Below are 18,201 nucleotides of genomic sequence, written 5' to 3'. Positions count from 1 at the left end.
TGATCTCCACATGCCCATATTACACACAGGTATATACTTTTTAAACTGTAAAAAAAAAAAAAAATGTACTTATTTTATGTGCATGAGTGTTGTTGTCTGTGTACCACCTGACTGCTTATAATACCCACAGAGAGAGCATCAGAGCCCCTGGGACTGCAGTTACAGATGGGTGTAAGCTGCCATGTGGAAATTGAACCCAGGTCCTTTGGGAGAGCAGTCAGTGCTCTTAATCACTGAGGCATCTCTGATTTTTTTTTTTTGAATAATAAATAAAGCAAGAATAAAAACTCCTAGCTTAGAAGGCCTAGTTTATATTTAGGCTGTATCTTTTAAAAAAATGCTGAATATTTCCACACTTAGTCTAAATCAGTTCTAGTGCTTCAAATAATTTCTACATAAAGTGGAAACAGGGCACTCACATGGTCTCTTCATCAATATCATTTTCTTCTGTGTTGCTTGTTGCTGTGGAACTCGCAGAGGAGCTGCTGCCATCTAGGTGATTCACTTCATCTTCCCCAGCAAGATCCAGATCCAGGTCTCCATCTGAGAGCTCATGCTACAACAAGGCCATAACAACATTTCTTGTCACTCCTTTAGAATTCTGAATCAAAAGTCTTATTATGTAGCCCAGGCTGGTATTAAACTCATGCAATCTTCCTATCTCAGCCCCCTAAGGGCTAGGATATTAAGCAAGCACCACCACACCCAGCTAAAACAAGATCTTTGTTCCAAATGTTTCTCCTCAGTCATCCCATCTAGTACATTAACCAGAGTTCTATTTTCTGATCCTCTGTCTACACTGCTAAGTTTTCTGGAGAAAAGCTACACAACCTTACTGACTGATACCACTAGTAATTGTTATCAATATGAGTGAGGTCCTCGATCCAACTAGGAATAATTCACATATTCCAAGTCAGCTTCCAATAATTTCTCCTCACAAGGTAACATCTTAAACCCAAGTAGAATGATGCATGGCTGTGATCTCAGGTTTGGCAAGAAAGAGAGAGAGAGAGAGAGAGAGAGAGAGAGAGAGAGAGAGAGAGAGAGAGAGAAAACCAGAAATCCAAGGTCATCCTTTGTAACATAATGGTGTCCTTGTAGACCATAGCCAGCTTGGGCTACAAAAACATATCCAACTCAGCCGGGCGTTGGTGGCGCACGCCTTTAATCCCAGCACTAGGGAGGCAGAGGCAGGCGGGTCTCTGTGAGCACGAGGCCAGCCTGTTCTCCAGAGCAAGTGCCAGGATAGGCTCCAAAGCTACACAGAGAAACCCTGTCTTAAAAAACCAAAAAAAAAAAAAAAAAATATCCAACTCATATATGTTTTTGTGCCCCCTCCAACTTTTTTCCTCCTCATAGCCTTGCTGGCACCTGCACAGAACAAAAAGCCCCTTCTCCAACTTGTAGCTGCCTTATCTACAAGTTCTACCATTCATTTTACTCAACCTATCAAAGCGGACTGCTTCAATCTGAACCTTATTTCCTTTTCTTAGCTGATCAATCATTTTAACCTTATCATCAGTCTCTCCCCATCATCACTGAAACATAAAACCCAAGTCTCCCATCTTAAAAGTAACAACTATAGAAAATATACTCTCTACTCCTAATTTTAACTAAAAACAAACAAAATCTACTAAGTGAGTTCTTATTCTGGCTATTATTTGGCTTGGCAAAAACTAACTGTATCCCAAATCATAAGTCATCTTATAGGAACAGATAAAGTACCTACCAGTTAGTAAAGGAAAAAAAGAACACATTAAAAAAAAGTCATTCTGTGATTATATATATATATATAGTGGGAACTGCACGTGGATCCTTTGGGAAAGCAGCCAGTGCTTTTAACCACCGAATCATCTCTCCAGCTTCCAAAAGAACATATTTTTAAAATCTATAATTTAAACAGTTTTTCTAGACCATGTATCAAGTTTCAGATAATGGTCTTCCATAAATTAACTTTTATAACCTTGCAATGTTGTGTAAGTATTAAATGTATAAAACATGTATATATCAATAATGAAAACTAGTAGACAAGATTTTTAGGATATTGTCTTCCCTACATTATATGCTGGAGACTACACCCCTACTATATATATATAGTACCAATCTAAATCTATGATTACATGATAGTCTTCATTGTGAATCTTCTCCTCTTCATCTTCATCTTCCTTGGCCTCTCTTACAGAAGCTGAAGCAGGACCACCTTCCAGAAGCATGTCAGAGCATGACCCAGCCTTCTTCGTTCGTGTCTCAGGAGTGTCATCATTTTGGGGGCTAAGGTGATTATCTGGTGGTGACAAATCTCTTGATTTCTGAGATCGGGACAGCTCAATAGTCAGTCTCTTTTAAAACAGGAACAGTACAAAACAATATTAAGTATAAGAAGTGTCTCAGTGGCAAAGCAAACAATGTTTACATTAAAAATTAGATACACGCTGGTGTGACAGCACATGTCATTAATCCTAGCACCCAGGAGGCAGAAGCAGGGTGATTTTTTCCATCCTGGTCTTCATAGTTTAAAAAAAAAGCATAATGTTGAAGCTGAAGTGCAGATAGGGGGACATGCAGAAGTTGGTCCCTGGAGGAGACAAGCAGAACACAAACAGGTCTTGTCCATCCTGCAGGACATGACAGTGCTATGTATGCTGAAGGAGATGTGTAGGACCTGAGAACATGCTTATAAACATGGAATCTCCATGTGCTAAGCATCTGTCACCTGTGGGTGACGACACTTGAGTGGGAGATGGGCATGGTGTTAATCCCAACACTCAGGATTCAGAGGTAGGTGGATCTCTGTGAGTCTAAGGCCAGTCAAGTTCCAGGGCAACCAGCGCTGCACACTAGACTCTATCTCAAAACCCCGGGGGAAATGCAGATCCAGATGTTCCTGAAACTAGTTTTTAAAAACCATTTTTTTAAATTCTCTCATTTTCTCCTGTGTACTTTCTGAAATATGTTTATGACAAAGATTAACTGTCTTTTGCATATCCAGCCTAAACTATACCTATAATTCACAAACTGTATGGAGAATACAGGCAGGGTTTTGATCTTTTTTATTTGATGATGCTGAGGATCCAGGACTTTGAACATGAGGTAAACACCCACTTACTGAACTACATGTCCAGCACCAGTAGTTTGAAAACTACAGTCATTCATATTTTGTACTTCATCTACTATCACTTTCACAATCCATCTCCCACTCCATCCAAAGTCTATATGGAGGGGCTGGCAGGATGGCTCAGTGAGTTAAGAGCACTTGCCACCAGGTCAGACTGCCTGAGTTCAACCCCTAAACCCACAAGGTGGAAGGAGAGAATAAACTACCAGAAGCCATCCTGACTTCCATCTGTGCATAGTGGCATGAGCATCCATACACACATATACATGCCTACACTACACACACACACACACACACACAATGTAAAAACAATTCAAATTCCACATGAAAGAAACAATTCCTTACATACTTTCATTATTAACAATCTATTATAGTGCTCAATCAACAATAGCAAGAATTCAAACTAAGTGTGGCAACTTGCAACTATTCTACTTTTTAATCTTTAAATCCAAGACAGCTTGTAGAAGACAATTACTTTAGTTACTGAGAGAAACACAATGTTTACCTCAAATCAGAGTGGCACTGTACAACAAACACAATGCTGCATAATAAAAATATTGTATATCTACAGAGTCTAACACATGCCCCTGAAATGAAGTTACTAAAAATAAGGAATTACATAGTTGATGTTAATTAAATTGAGCTAATGTAGCTAAATGTGGCTAGACAATAGTGCAGAACTAGAGGCTCAAAGGGTGGAGAAAAGAATAACCAGATTTTTATCACAATATTAAAATGAATAACCAAAATCAAATTCAAAAAGCAGCAGGCCAAAAGGACAACAAGCTGTGCTAAATTAGAACAGATGTAATTGCTTTACCTCTTTAAGATTGTTTATTTGTTGAATATAACCAGTCTGGGCGGCTTCCAACTGAGTAATGTACCAGTGCTGATCCCGGCATTTTTGAAAAAATGTTGGTGAGCGTACCTGAAATCTTAAAGAACAGTTCCACATGAAGAAATTTCCAAACAGTCAATCTGTGAAATATATAAAGGCTACAATTCCCCTTTGATTAAGAACCACTTCAAATAATTCAGAATTTCTATTATCCACTATTCATGTGTGTACTCATAAACCATAATGACATATGGCTCTAAATGTCAGTTGTTGCAACTAAAACTTTTTTTTTTTTTTTGAGATAGGATTTGTCTGTTAACCCTGGAACTTGCTCTGTAGACCAGATTAGCCTCAAACGCAGAAGTCCTTCTGCCTCTGCATCCCAAGTGCTGGGATTAAAGGCGTGCCCCACAATTGCCTTTTCTTTTATGTGTATGGGTGCTTTGCCTGCATGTATGTGTGTAGCACGTACATGTCTGGGGCTCAGAAGTGGGTGTCAGATCCCCTGAGACTTGAATTCCAGACAGTTGTGAGCTGCCATGTGGGTGCTGGGAATCAAGCCAAGGTCCTCGGGAAGAACAGCCAGTCCTCTAACCCACGGAACCATCGCTCGAGCCCCCAAACTTTACCTTTCTAAAGACCACATTGTATTAAGCTGCCAAATTAATCCACTAACCATAGATACTATAAGACTATATTTCAAATATGATGATGTCAAGCTGGAAAAGAAAGAGGACCATACTACATAGGAATAATTAGGAAAACAACACTTTCCAATCCCTATGCCTAGGTCAGGTTCCAGGAAAATAAGAGTTTGAGGTCTGATTTTCGTCCCCCAGCTGTGCTCTAAATCTCATTTTCCATATATATATATGGAAAAAATATTTTTTGAGGCAGAGTTTCACTCAGTTTAGGCTGATCTAAAACGCAGTGATCCCCCTGCCTTAGACTCTCTGGGGCCAGTATCCAGGTGTGAGCCAGGTCCCACACATTTCCTATCCTTTGAGATAATCCATATGCTGGATCAAATATCCAAAACACCAGCATCAAAAAGAGTTGTTTCCAATAAATTATATCTTCATCCTCTCCTTATAGTCAAAATTCCCCATATCGACAAAATGGAAAATAAAAAGTATTTATATTAAATCATATTAACGATAAGTCTTTAATGTATCTGGTTTGCACTTTTTTAAAAACCCTCTTAATATTTATTTAAAACAAATTTCTTTCTTAGGTAAGAGTCAAACATGATTCCTCTTAGTAAAGAACACATGTAGTATATGTGTTACAACATTTTTGAGGAAAGAACAAGGCAAAAAAGTCTGCATTTTCACCTCTTCCAGCCCTTTCACTCTGCCCTCCTTGTGTTAGCTACTACCATACTTAAGAACTTAAAGTGCTCCCAAAAGCCCAAGTGTAGAAGGGTGTTCCCTTTTGTGTTTTATTAAAAGGTATCCATGTCATTGGGGGCATGCCTTTGAAGAGCACACTAGACACTATACTCTTCCAAGTCTAGGCTATGAGGTGACTGGTTTGCCTCATGAAACACTTCTATCATATTGTGGTGCTTTACCACAACCACATACATCAAGCAATGGGTTGTTGTACCATGAACTGTAACCTCCAAAATTAGGAACCAGATTCTTTACAAATTGACTATCTCAGGCAATTGTTACAGGAACAGAAAACAAGTAATAAAGCAACTTGAAGGAAGATGGGACAAGTTACAGTCCACCATTGCTGGAAAGTCAAGGCAGAAATTAGACCAAGTAATCATATCCAAATTCAAAAGCAGACAGAATGGATGCACGCACCCATGTATACCTGCACTCAGTTCACTGTCTCATTTATACAGCCCAGGACTCAAACCCAGAGAATGGTATTACCCTGAATTGGCAGGCCTTCCCATCTCAACAAACATAATCAAGATAGTCCCCCACAAGACATACCCATAGGCTCCCCTAATACACAAGCTCTAGCTGGTGAGACTGCCTTCCTAGTCGATTCTACAATAAAAACTAACCACCAAATACAAACAATTTATTTATTTTTATCTATGATTTTATACTGTTGTGGAATGATCTTTTTGCTCACTATGAAGATGTGTTGCTCTCATTGGTTTAATAAAAAAACTAAATGGCCAACAGATGGGCAGGAAGAGGTTAGGCAGAACTTGTGGACCAGAAGAGAGTGCTGGGATGAAGAAGGGCAGAGTTGCCCAGAGACTCAGGAGAAGCAAGATGAGCATGCCATAGTGAGAAAAGGCACTGAGCCACATGATAGAATGTAGGTAAGAAATATAGGTTAATTTAAGTTGTAACAGCTAGTTAGTAACAAGCCTAAGCTATTGGCTGAGCATTTATAATTAAAGTCTCTGTGTGGTTATTTGGGAGATGGCTAGCAGGACAGAAAATTCCGCCAACATTATACCTGAAGTAAGAAAATAGTATTAATAGTTAACTGCACCAGCTTCTAATTCTAGTCAATGATGTTCATGTATGAGAAGGCAGAACTGAACACTAAATCACTATTCTAAGTGCATACTGCCTAGTTAGTATTCATAGGAAAACATTAGAAAAGCTTTGGAAATATTTTCTTTGACTGATGCATAAACTTCTGGTCATTCCTGAAAATTAGATTTTACTATTGGTGCCATTAAGATAAAAATAGGAAAAAATTTCTATTTCCCTTTTAATGAACAAATAAATATATAAACATATCTACCTTGATTATATATTTATTTAGAGTTACAGAAAAGCCAGGTGTGGTAGCACACACCTTTAATCTCAGAACTTGAGAAGCAGAGACAGATGCATATATGAATTCAAGGCCAGCCTGGTCTACATAGGAAGTTCCAGGACTGCCAAGGATATCTAAGAGAGACTCTGTCTCAAAAAACAAAACAAAAAACAGAGGTACAGAAAACCCTTAACTTTCTAACAAGTATGTAAAATTTGTATCAAAATCTTAAACAAAATTAGCAAAAAAAAAAAAAAAAGTAGAAAAGGACTAATTGGGAAGAGGAAGAGAATTAGCAGGGAGTAGGAGGGTTCAAAAAAAGGTAGGGGGTAAATATGATCAAAACTGTCGTACATAAAACACACGTATAAAAATGTCATTAAAAAATAAGACTATTTCTTCATTAGAAAAAAATGGCAGTTTTCTTCCTTTTCCTTTCTTCCTCTCTCCCTCCCTCTGCCCTCCCTCCCTCCTTTCTTTTTTTCTTTCTCTGAGACAGTATCTTACATAGTCTTGGCAAATCTTGAATTTCCTAGGTAGACAAGTATGAACTTAAACTCCAGATCTTCTACTTCTGCCACCTAAGTGTTGGGATTACGGTATGTACCATCACATCTGGCCATTTTCACTGTTGTTCCCCTACTTTCTAACATGATTTTATCAGAAACTGAAAGGTGCTTTGTAAAGTTAAGCTTGTAAAATCATGCACTGAAGTATTATACTGTCAAACAGGGAAAAAAGAAAATATAAACCACTTAATGCCCACACTTTTTTCAGATAAACTCGGTATTCAGATTTAAGTTATGAGTTCTATGCAGAGGCTGAAGGCAATTTAATGAGTGTACTTGCTAGCCCAACACCACTCTGTGATTCTTCACATGAAGTCAACTATGGAACTATCTACCTGTAACATATTACCACCATAAAATTTCAGGTTTGGAGGCATTTTGGATTTTTAGTTAGCTATGTTCAAACTATAAATCACACTTAAAAGAAAAAAAAAATTTTTGAGACTAGGTCTCTTGTAAGCCAGATTGGCTACAGACCTGTCATGTCGCCTAGACTGGTCTTGACCTCATGCTCTTTCTGGCTTTACATCTCAGATAGTAGAATTACAGGAATGGGTCATCAATATTTTCCTTTTTAATGGAATCAATAACTAGGTATCAAACCATTTTTTTACTTTTATTATACATCTAACAACATGAAACTCCTGAAATCAAAGTTACACTAGTGTGAATTTCAATATTTATGTTTGTTAAATGAATAAACTTTGAAACAGAGTTCTGATGACATTATTGCCCCCCCCCCCAATTTAAGTCCAATATCAAATACCTCAAATTACCTTAAAATCACTGTATCATTTTGTCTGTTCAAGTACCCTTCATTTGCAAGTAAGTCCAAACGGAAAAATCTGTTATAGCCCCAGCACTCGCCAACTTCAAAGTCAGATGCAAATTCTCGAATGATATTTTTGGTAGGATCGTTGCAAGTCTGGTGAACCATTTCTACACGATATTCATACCTAAAATACAGACACCATTAGTATAGTCAGCAAAGTAAAGATAACTAATTACACAAAAATAAAATTGTTATTCCAGCCAAACTCCTTTCAGAAAAGATATTATTTACAGAAACAGAAGTATTTCAGATGGGCCAACTGCCTTAGTTTGAGTTACTATTGCTGTGATTAAAAACTACAACAAAAGCAATTTGGGGAGGAAAGGGAGTACTTGGAAGATGAAGGCAGAAATATCGTGAGCTCAAGGACATCCCTGGCTATATCAAGTTTAACACCAGCCTGGCTATAACTCCCTCATTTAAAAACAATAACAAAAAAGACGGGAAAAGTGGAGTAGAGGAGGACTTTCTTCCCTAAAACAGAAGTTACTCTGTGTCATAGTTAGGGTTACTATTGTTATAATGAAACACCATGACCAAAAACAAGTTGGGGAGGAAAAGGTTTATATGGCTTGCACTTCCACACCACAGTCTATCACTGAAGGAAGTCAGGACAGGAACTAAGCAGGATTGGAACTTGGAGGGAAAAGATGATACAGAGGCCATAGGGAGTTACATACTGGCTTGCTGCTACTCATGGCTTGCTCAGCCTGCTTTCTTATAGAACTACCTGCCCAGGGATGGCACCACCCATAAGGACTGGATTATTTCCCATCAATCACTAATTGCCCTACAGGCTTGCCTACATCCCAATATTATGAAGACATTTTCTTTTTTTCTTTTTTCTTTTCTTTTTTTTCTTTCTCGTTTTTTCGAGACAGGGTTTCTCTGTGTAATAGTCCTTGCTGTCCTGGAACTCACTCTATAGACCAGGCTGGCTTTGAACTCACAGAGATCCACCTGCCTCTGCCTCCCAAGTGCTGAGATTAAAGATGTGCGCCACCAACGCCTGGCTTGGAGGCATTTTCTTAATTGAGGTTCCCTCTGCTCCAATAACTCTAAATTGTGTCAACTTGACATAAAACTAGCTAGCACATTCAGTAAATACTACTTGAAAACAAACCACAAAATGTTTCATGTTGAAATTTTCACATGTATATGTATTCTCACACACACCTTGAGAAAGATTAAGGCTTAAAAAACTTATTAAGTGTCGGGGGTGGAGAGATGGCTCGGAGATTAAGAGCATTGTCTGCTCTTCCAGAGGTCCTGAGTTCAATTCCCAGCACCACATGGTGGCTCACAACCATCCATTATGAGATCTGGTGCCCTCTGCTGGTGTGCAAATATACATGGAAGCAGAATGTTGTATACATGATAAATAAATAAAAAATCTTAAAGAAAAAAAAGAAAAGCCTTGGTTTAAAAAAAAAAAAACTTATGAAGTGTTTCCACAGACTCCAGATGATATTCAAATTTACTAGATTGCTATCTAGATTACTATATAATGATTCACATTTTTATTCTATATTTTGGCAGTTAAACTACCCCACTGATACACCTTGAACTGTAAAATAAGTGTCATTTCAATATTTAATGAAAGAGTATTAAAAACCCAACGTGCTTCCTGAAACATTAAGTGAATTAACAAATATATTTATCAGAATAGAAAACACACATGAAAGTATTTAGACAATGTCCAACAAATACACATGCAAATTCTAATCTTTTCTCAACATACTACCATGAACAAAAACATCATCAATGATAAGGTATTAACATTTCTAAAACAATGTGAACTTCTAACCCTGAAATGGGGGCTGGAGGTGTAATGCAGTAATAGAGCCCTAAACCTTAGACTCAGTCTCTGGTTCAAAAGCATCAAGCTGAATCCAGTACCAAAGACAATAAAAATATTAAAATATAGACAAAAAAAGAGACAAATATCAAAGACAAAAATAAAAACTCCCCTAGGCCTTAGAATCTGAAATTTTAAATTTTAAAAATTCAAATTCAAGACACAAAACATAAATTTCCCAAAAGCAAGAAATAAGAGACAGACAAAGACAAAGTGGTTTATGTTTCTAACCCCAGTGCTGGGAACTGAACCCAGATTAGTGAAGACTATGTAAGTGCTCTACCACTGAGCTAAATCTCCAGCCCAAATATTAGCTCTTGTGGTAACAATACAGGTTAACTTCAATATCTCAAGTTACACAGATGAGGAAAAAAGCTAAGACTAAAACACCTAGTTAACAGGCCTGGCCAATTCCATTCTATAATATTCAGTTTGGCACTAAAATAGTGGAAGGATCTTAAAGGTTAGTAAATGTCAGTGTTTACTCTGTGTGTGTGTGCGTGTGTGCGTGTGTGTGTGTGTGTGTGTGTGTGTGTGTGTGAGAGAGAGAGAGAGAGAGAGAGAGAGAGAGAGAGAGAGAGAGAGAGAAAGAGAGAGAGAGAGAGAGAGAGAGAGATCATAGGGCGTGTGTATGGCAGTCAGAGGACAGCTTGAGGGAATCAGTTATTAAGCGCCCGTTTGGCATTCAAATATGCTGTATTCTCAAAGTATCTGTGATTAAAATCTAAATAAATTCCTTTCTGATTAGAGAACACATTTTAAATTATTTTTAAATTAATTAAGACATGTTCTATGGCTCTGAACATGGTCTAGCTTGGGAAAGGTAGGGTCTTGAGACTAATTAGTGTTGGTCATTTGCTGGAAGGAACATTCTGTAAATGTCAATCAGGTTGACAGATGGTTGTCTTAGTTACTTTCATCATCACTGTGACCAGTATACCTAACAGGAACTTAGAAGAAGTAAACATTTATTTTTGACTCATGTTCAGTTCATGGCTGACTGGCCTGTATGCTTTAGCAGCAAGAGTTTTGGCAAACAGGAAGCAGATTTTTTTCAACATATAGACTCTTTCAACACAATAAGAATATGAACTCAGCTTTTGGCTGCTATATGACTGTTATCATGCATTTACTACTGCATATAAACCCAAATATTATATTATTATAAAGGAGTCAACAAAGTAAGATTTATAGTATCCAGTATTTATAGAACTAGATATGCCAATAAAATATGCCAAAAAAATCAAGAAATGAGAATCTACATTATTTTTGTTAAAAACAAATTTCTCTTAATGTCAGTAATTTTTTGAAATTATTCATGTAATTTCCATTTCCATCTCTGTAACTGGAGGGTATTTTTCTTATTATTACTAAAAGCTTTACAAAATCTGAGTATGATGTTCTCTGGTAATTCATGCTTTATATGCTTATAGTCCATCAAGCTTCCTAGGTCTGTTCATTTAAAGTTTCTACCAAACTTGAAGGGGAATTCTCATTATTTCTTCAATTTTTTTCTCTTTCTAACCAACTCCAAATTCCAGGTCTCTAAGTCCCTGAAGGAAGGACTGAAAGAGTCTGTATTAAACTGTTTAACACTGTTCTACCATTTTTAGAATCTTTGTATTATCATTTTTGGCTAATAATTCCTCAAAATAATTATTTCCTTTCCAACTCTGAGTCTATCAGTAAACTTATCTAGTCTATTGTATATATCAAATAGTTTGCTTCTTATAAATCTCCTATGTCTCAGCAGGCAAGAAGCTTCAGTGGGTAGAGGTAATTGTGTGAAAACTTGACAACCTGAGTTTGTTTCCCAGATTTCAGAGTGGCAGAAGAGACCCATTAGCTTAGAGTTGTCCTCTGACCAAACACTTAAATAGAAAGCTACAAATCTTTCAGGTTTCTAACTTCTGGTTTAAATCAAACATTGACCTGGACCAACAAGTCATTCTTCAGTGACAGGGGGCCTGGGAATGAGAAATAAAGAAGACAGGAAAGTGTGGGATCAGGAGGTCTTGTGTAAACTGATGGTTCATGCCACCCAAGTAACTGGCCTGATAACTCCAGTCTACAAAGGGAAAAGTCAGACTCCCAAGGGCTGAAACCTTTGAGGTCTGGCCCCAGCTCCAGACTGGACCTTGCCAAGTCTGCTCCTGGGTACAGAACTAGCATTCCCTTTGTGCTTTCATCACTGCCTTTGAGAAAGACTCAGATTGGCCTGGCTCCCAGCAAAACATAGTTGTAAGTGTTTTAATGTCATTCTCTTGTAATTCTAAAGTCTGTATCAATTACTAATTTCAATTGAGTCTCTTCATTTATTTGATAGTTTGTTTTTTTTGTCTATTGGTATATTTGAATACCACACTGTGTATTTTATTTTAATGGATTCTTTTTATAATTGTATCCATTTTCCTAATCCCAGGATGCAGTTAAGTTGCCTGGACTTTTTTTTTTTCTTGTGAGTCTTGCTCTCATTTGTTAAATGGGCCCAGCACAGCATTCAGTTTAGACTTTATTGTTCTCCATCACTAAACAAAAGCCCTCCTCAGTGCTCTACCCTGTGCCCCGTTTACTACATGTTTCTCTCCTGCAGCTGATAGAAACAGAGGCATTTATTGCTTGAGCATCACCTACTCACTATTCCCTCTTATCCATTCATAAGGTTAATTCCTCAACCTTCTCTTTCCTTAGTTTCCTCCTATCTAAGTCCTAACTAAAACTGCTGAAAACAAAACAGGAATCCACTATCAATCTTTGGATTTCTGTCTGAAGCCCTGTCATCTCTACCCTACCCCATGTCTGGAGCCCTGTCATCTCTACCTTACCCCATGTCTAGGTCCCTGTTATCTCTACACCATACCCAATGTCAGAAGCACTATTGTCTCTGTACCCTATCCAATGTCTGGAGCTCTGTCATCTCTACACCCTATCCAATGCCTGGAGCCCTGTCATCTCTATACCCTACCCAAATCTGGAGCCCCGTCATCTCTATACCCTACCCAATGCCTGGAGTCCTGTCATCTCTATTCCCTACCCAATGCCTGGAGCCCTGTCATGTCTATACCCTACCCAATGCCTGCAGCCCTGTCATGTCTTATCTTGGGAAAACTGCTTTCACTAGCTACTTATCCAGAAAAATGTTGTTTCATTTTCAAGTTTGTATCTTATCCTTACTATTCCATTTTTAGCTGTAAGCAGATGTTCCATTATCAACCCATGTAAAAATTATCTAGTAAATGTACTATGTAAATTACTCATCACAAACACTTAAAAAATTAGGGAGTGGGTGGGGGGTGGGTTGGGGGGGTCAGCGGGGAGCATGAGACGGAGAAGGAAAGGGGGACTGATATATAAATAAGAGTGCTTCTAAAATAAAAATATAAAAAAAGTTTAAATTAAAAAAAAAAAATTACTGGGGCCAGATATGGTGTCACACACCTATAATTGCAGCATCAGGAAGCTAAGCTAGAAGAAGGCAGAAGGATCTCTGTGAGTTCCAGGACAGCCTGAGCTACACAAAGAAACCCTCTCTCGAAAAACCAAACAAAAAGAACAAAACAAAAAAAAAAAATATAAATCACTTACTTGGAAGTTTCAGGTAAGCCAGCTGATAGTTCCAGAAATACAGATAAGTAATAGCCTCGTACAACTCCATTTCCATCCTAAAAAATAAAAAGAGGTTATGCAAAACAATCTACTTATCAACTCCAATCTAAAAACTTAAAGCAACAATGAAGTCAATAAGCAAAGTACAAACTAATATCTGATAATTGGGTTGAGAAATATATCTAAGCTTAAAAACCAATAAAAAAGTCAAAACACCCCAGGTGTTAGTCCATTTCAATTTTAAACTTTTATACATTAAAAAAGGAAAACTATACCTGGGTGGTGGCAATGCATACCTTTAATCCCAGCACTTGGGAGGCAGAGGCAGGTGGATCTTTGTAAGTTTGAAGCCAGCCAGGTCTACAGAGCGAGTTCCAGGACTGCCAGAGCTACACACAGAGAAACCCTGAATTGAAAAATCTTAATAAAAAAAAAACAAAAACAAAAAAAACCCCACACTTACAAATTAAGGAAACTAAAAATAGTTTTATTTTTACTAGAAGTGAGTGAAACTGGGTACACCAGGTATCAAAAAGAGGGCTCATGGATACCAGGGAACGACTCTGCCACTGAGCTACATTACCACTTTCAAATAGAATTTTTAAAGTAAGAAATTTTTAAAATTTCCTACAACTTAAAAGGAAAAAGAAATAAACATGACTAAAAATGGGCAAAAGACATGAGTAGGTATGTCCACAAAAACACACATACAGTGAACACACAAGGGCATACATGCCCTGCATCACTAATTAATAAAAGACATGATAACTAAAACCAAAATGAATATGACCTCCCTAGCATTAGGATGGTCACTTTTGAAAATGTAGAAGAGATGGCATGTCCATGAAGAGAATAAAATATTCCTGCACTGTTGATACTAATATGCAAATGAAACCAAATGCTGATTACTTCAAAAATAAAACTAGAATTACTCTATGACCTAGTAATTCTACTTCTGAATATTTATCTACATGAAAAACTAAAAATAGTTAAAAGAGATGAGTGCCATCTGAGTTAACAGCAGTATTATTTACAGCAGCCAAGAGGTGAAGGTAGCCTAAGCTATAATACAGTAAGACCATCTCAAGAGAAAGAGGAAGGGAGTAGAAAGATGGCACAGAGGGGGAAAAAAAAATCAGTGAACAAAACTCAAAATACACATAAACTGGGGGGTATTATTCATCTTTATCAATGAATGAAAATTCTATGCTACAAAATGAATTAATCAATAATCAATAAAAGATGAATCTCCAGGACATTATGCTCATTATGCTGAGCCTAATAAGCCAGTCATAGTAAATTACTATATGATTCATTCCACTTATGTGTTACAGGAGTCAAATTCAGAGAAACAGAATGTAGAACAAGACCTAGCACAGGCTAATTTAAAGGTGAGCAATTCTAGGTTTATTTAGTGTTTTGAGACAGGATCTCATGGGCTAGCGGAGGCTAGCATGGAGTTCACCATATAAGGCTCAGCCTTTACTCAAACTCAAAATCTTGCCTCTGCTTTTGTTTGTTTTTGAAATGGGGTCTTATTGCTTAGTCCTCGATGGCCTTAAACTCACATGTGGACCAAACTGGTCTAAAACACAAAAGCTCCATTAAAGTTCCTAAAACTCAGCTGGGTGGTACTAGCACACACCTTTAATCTCAGCAATCAAGAAGCAGAGGCAGTCAGATCTCTGTGAGTTTGAGGTCAGCCTGGTCTACAAAGAGAATACCCAAACAACCAGGGCTGTTGCATAAAGAAATCTCGTCTGGGGGGGGGGGGGGGGAGAGACACACAAAACTAAGACTCGAAAGTAAACAAAACTTTCATTACAAATGGTTGTGAACTACCACATGGGTGTTGGGAATCAAACCTCTCTAAGAGCAACAGTGCTCTTACCTCCTGCCCCTGAAACTGTCCTCTGAACATATTTCCCTCCCTATAAACCAGAAATAAAGTTTAGTGATATTGGTGCTTATACATTTATTCATGTGTAACACATTTTTTTTTACAAATTTAGTAATAAATGACATAAAGAAATAGAATATTACTAATTTTCATGCTCCTCTATTAAGTAAACTAGTATACTTCAAAACACTAAAGCAAAGTTCAAGATTGAGTTGAAAATTTAGAAATACAAAAAACTTACTGGGTAAACTTTTAACCTCCAGCAAAGTCCTGAAACTTGAAGAGGCGGGCTATAAACAGGATCTGCTCTCTGGCGCAAAGTGCTAAAGAGAAAGAAAACCAACGAAATTCCAACATTAAAACTGTTATGAAATAGCCACAAGCAAAACCAAAAGCCAACTACACAACTTAAGTGAATATGTAAAATGCTGAACAACAGAAGGTGACCGAACAAGTCAAATTGTCACTAAATAGCTTGGATATACTACATTATGAATTAATGATATTGAAATATTTAGTAGTGTCTTTTAAGTCGCAATTAAAACCTAACAAAAACTCAAAAAAAAAAAAAACTATGCCACTTAATGGAAAACAGAGTATCACCAAGTATTCCAAATTTAATTTTACTTTAGTAAGAATTCATTACTATTTCAAAAACAAAAACATGGAGGAGTAAGTTAATGGTACAACATGTGATTAGTATGTGCACAGTCCTAGCTCAATATTAGGCACAAAAAAGGATTAAACTAATGAAACTGACCACCTCCGCGTAGCATTTTTTTAATGGAGAAAAAAAAAATGTGTGTCAATCCTTAATATTTGTAGGAAAAATTCAGGAAGATTTTAGCTACAAAATTATGCAATAAAAGCAGACAAAATGGGCTAAGGAAGCAAAAGGTCCTTTGCAAGCACAAGGCCCTAAATCAATTTCCAAAATCTAACTTCAAAACTGCTATGCATGGTGGCTTGCATCGAAATCCCAATACTGGGGAGATGGAGACAGATGGATCACTGGGCCTTGATGACCTACCAGCCTAATGCATTTGGGAAGATTCCAGGACATTTAGTGTTCTTTCAAAAAAAACCTGAGTTCAGTTTCTACCACCTACACTGAGTAGTTTACAACTGCCTGTTACTCCAGCTTCAAGGAGTCTGGCACCTTCTTTTGGACTCCCTGAGCACCTGCACTAATACAAGCATATACTCACAAACACACACATACACATGATTTGAAAATAAAAAAAGTATACAGCACCTAAGGTTGTCTTCTGCTTTCTACACATGAAGTCACACAAGCATTTACTAAACACACACACCACACCATGACGACCACCACCTACCCACCCCCCCCACCACAGGAAAAAATAAATGGCGCAAGTATGTCTTTTTATTTATTATTACTTTCTCCCATTATTTCCCAAAGAGCTCATATTTTTAGTTCCCTTTTTTGTCCTACCCTTGAAGAACAGTTCTCTCATAGTCTTTGTGATTTCATATATTTTACTTCTAGGCCAGTATGGTGTTGCATTCCTTTAATCCCAACCTGGTCTACATAGCAAGTTCCAAGACTAGCTGGCTATATAGTAAGACCCTGGGGCGGAAGGGGTGGGGGATGTAGATAGATGATTGTAGCACGTTTTCTAATTGTTCTTAGTAATAAAAACCTGGAGTCAGATATTGGGAGGGGGCTAAAAGATCAGAGAAGCAAAGCAGCTAGCCACTAGCTCTTACCTCTACCTCAGACCAAAGGAGCGATCTTGTCCTCAAACTGCCTCAGACTGACTGCCTAGACTGCATTGAGCTCCTGTCTCCTCCCGCCTTATATTCCTCTCTCCACCCAGCCATATCCCTTCCTGTCTCTACCTCCTTAGTGCTGGGGTTAAAGGTGTGTCACTCCAAGTGCTGGGATCACCTTCCTGTGAGCTGTGGCCTTGAACTCAAAGAAATCCATCTGCCTCTGTCTCCCAAGTGCTGGAATTAATGGTGTGTGACACCACTGCCTGGCCTCTATGGCTAACTAGTGTGGCTAGCTTTGTACTCTGATGTCAGGCAAGCTTTATTTGTTAGATCATAAACAAAATATCACGACAGATGATAGACAATTGAATAAATAAAGGTTTCTAATCCTGGAAAAAATTAACAAAGTCAAAGAAAATTAACATGTAGCTTAACATAAGAGCATACACATTTACAATAATGGCTTCTTATCCAAAATTCTTCACTTTTAGCATAGAAAACAGGCACCCAGTAGCCTTCTTTCCCCAATTTTTATTTCTTTTCTACAAATGTGATTTTCTTTGGGCCAGGCATGGTGATGCATGTCTCTAATTACCAGCATTCTCAGGAGGTAGAGGCAAGCAGATCGAAGTCTGCAAAGTTCCAGAACAGCCAGGGCTGATATACAGAGAAACCCTGCCTCAAAACACAAAACCAAAAAAGATGACAAAAAAATTCCTTTGGGACTGGCAAAAAAAAAAAACAAAAGACAAAAAACAAAAACTTCCTTTGGCTCAGCAGTTAGGAACACAGGCTGATCTAGAAGAGGACTCAAGCTCAATTCCCAGCACAGCAGCTTACAACTACCTGAACTCTAATTCCAGGAGATCTGACATTCTCTCTGGCTTCTATGGCACCAAGAATCCACATGCTACACATACAAACACAGAGGCAAAACACCCATACATATAAAAATTAAATTAAATTAAAAAATAATTAAGTTGGGTGGTAGTGGTACACACCTTTAG

The 18,201-nt window shown here is 37.8% G+C and overlaps 1 protein-coding gene across 11 annotated transcripts in view; it reads right to left on the bottom strand.

Annotated features, from left to right (window-relative positions):
• Trim37 (tripartite motif containing 37) overlaps positions 1-18,201 on the bottom strand; it is a 117,298-nt gene that overhangs the window by 63,039 nt on the left and 36,058 nt on the right. For all 11 annotated transcript variants that reach the window (XM_027426331.2, XM_027426333.2, XM_027426334.2 and 8 more), the window contains 6 exons: positions 15,699-15,780; positions 13,537-13,613; positions 8,038-8,217; positions 3,936-4,050; positions 2,121-2,339; positions 420-556 (listed from right to left, as the gene is read on the bottom strand). In XM_027426331.2, the coding sequence (XP_027282132.1) occupies positions 420-556; positions 2,121-2,339; positions 3,936-4,050; positions 8,038-8,217; positions 13,537-13,613; positions 15,699-15,780 (810 nt within the window). The remainder of the gene's footprint in view (positions 1-419; positions 557-2,120; positions 2,340-3,935; positions 4,051-8,037; positions 8,218-13,536; positions 13,614-15,698; positions 15,781-18,201) is intronic.

Source organism: Cricetulus griseus, chromosome 7, assembly GCF_003668045.3.
Source record: "Cricetulus griseus strain 17A/GY chromosome 7, alternate assembly CriGri-PICRH-1.0, whole genome shotgun sequence".
Classification (NCBI taxonomy): Eukaryota; Metazoa; Chordata; class Mammalia; order Rodentia; family Cricetidae; genus Cricetulus; species Cricetulus griseus.
Note: the sequence above shows the minus strand (reverse complement) of the source record. Positions and strands in the feature narration are given on the sequence as shown.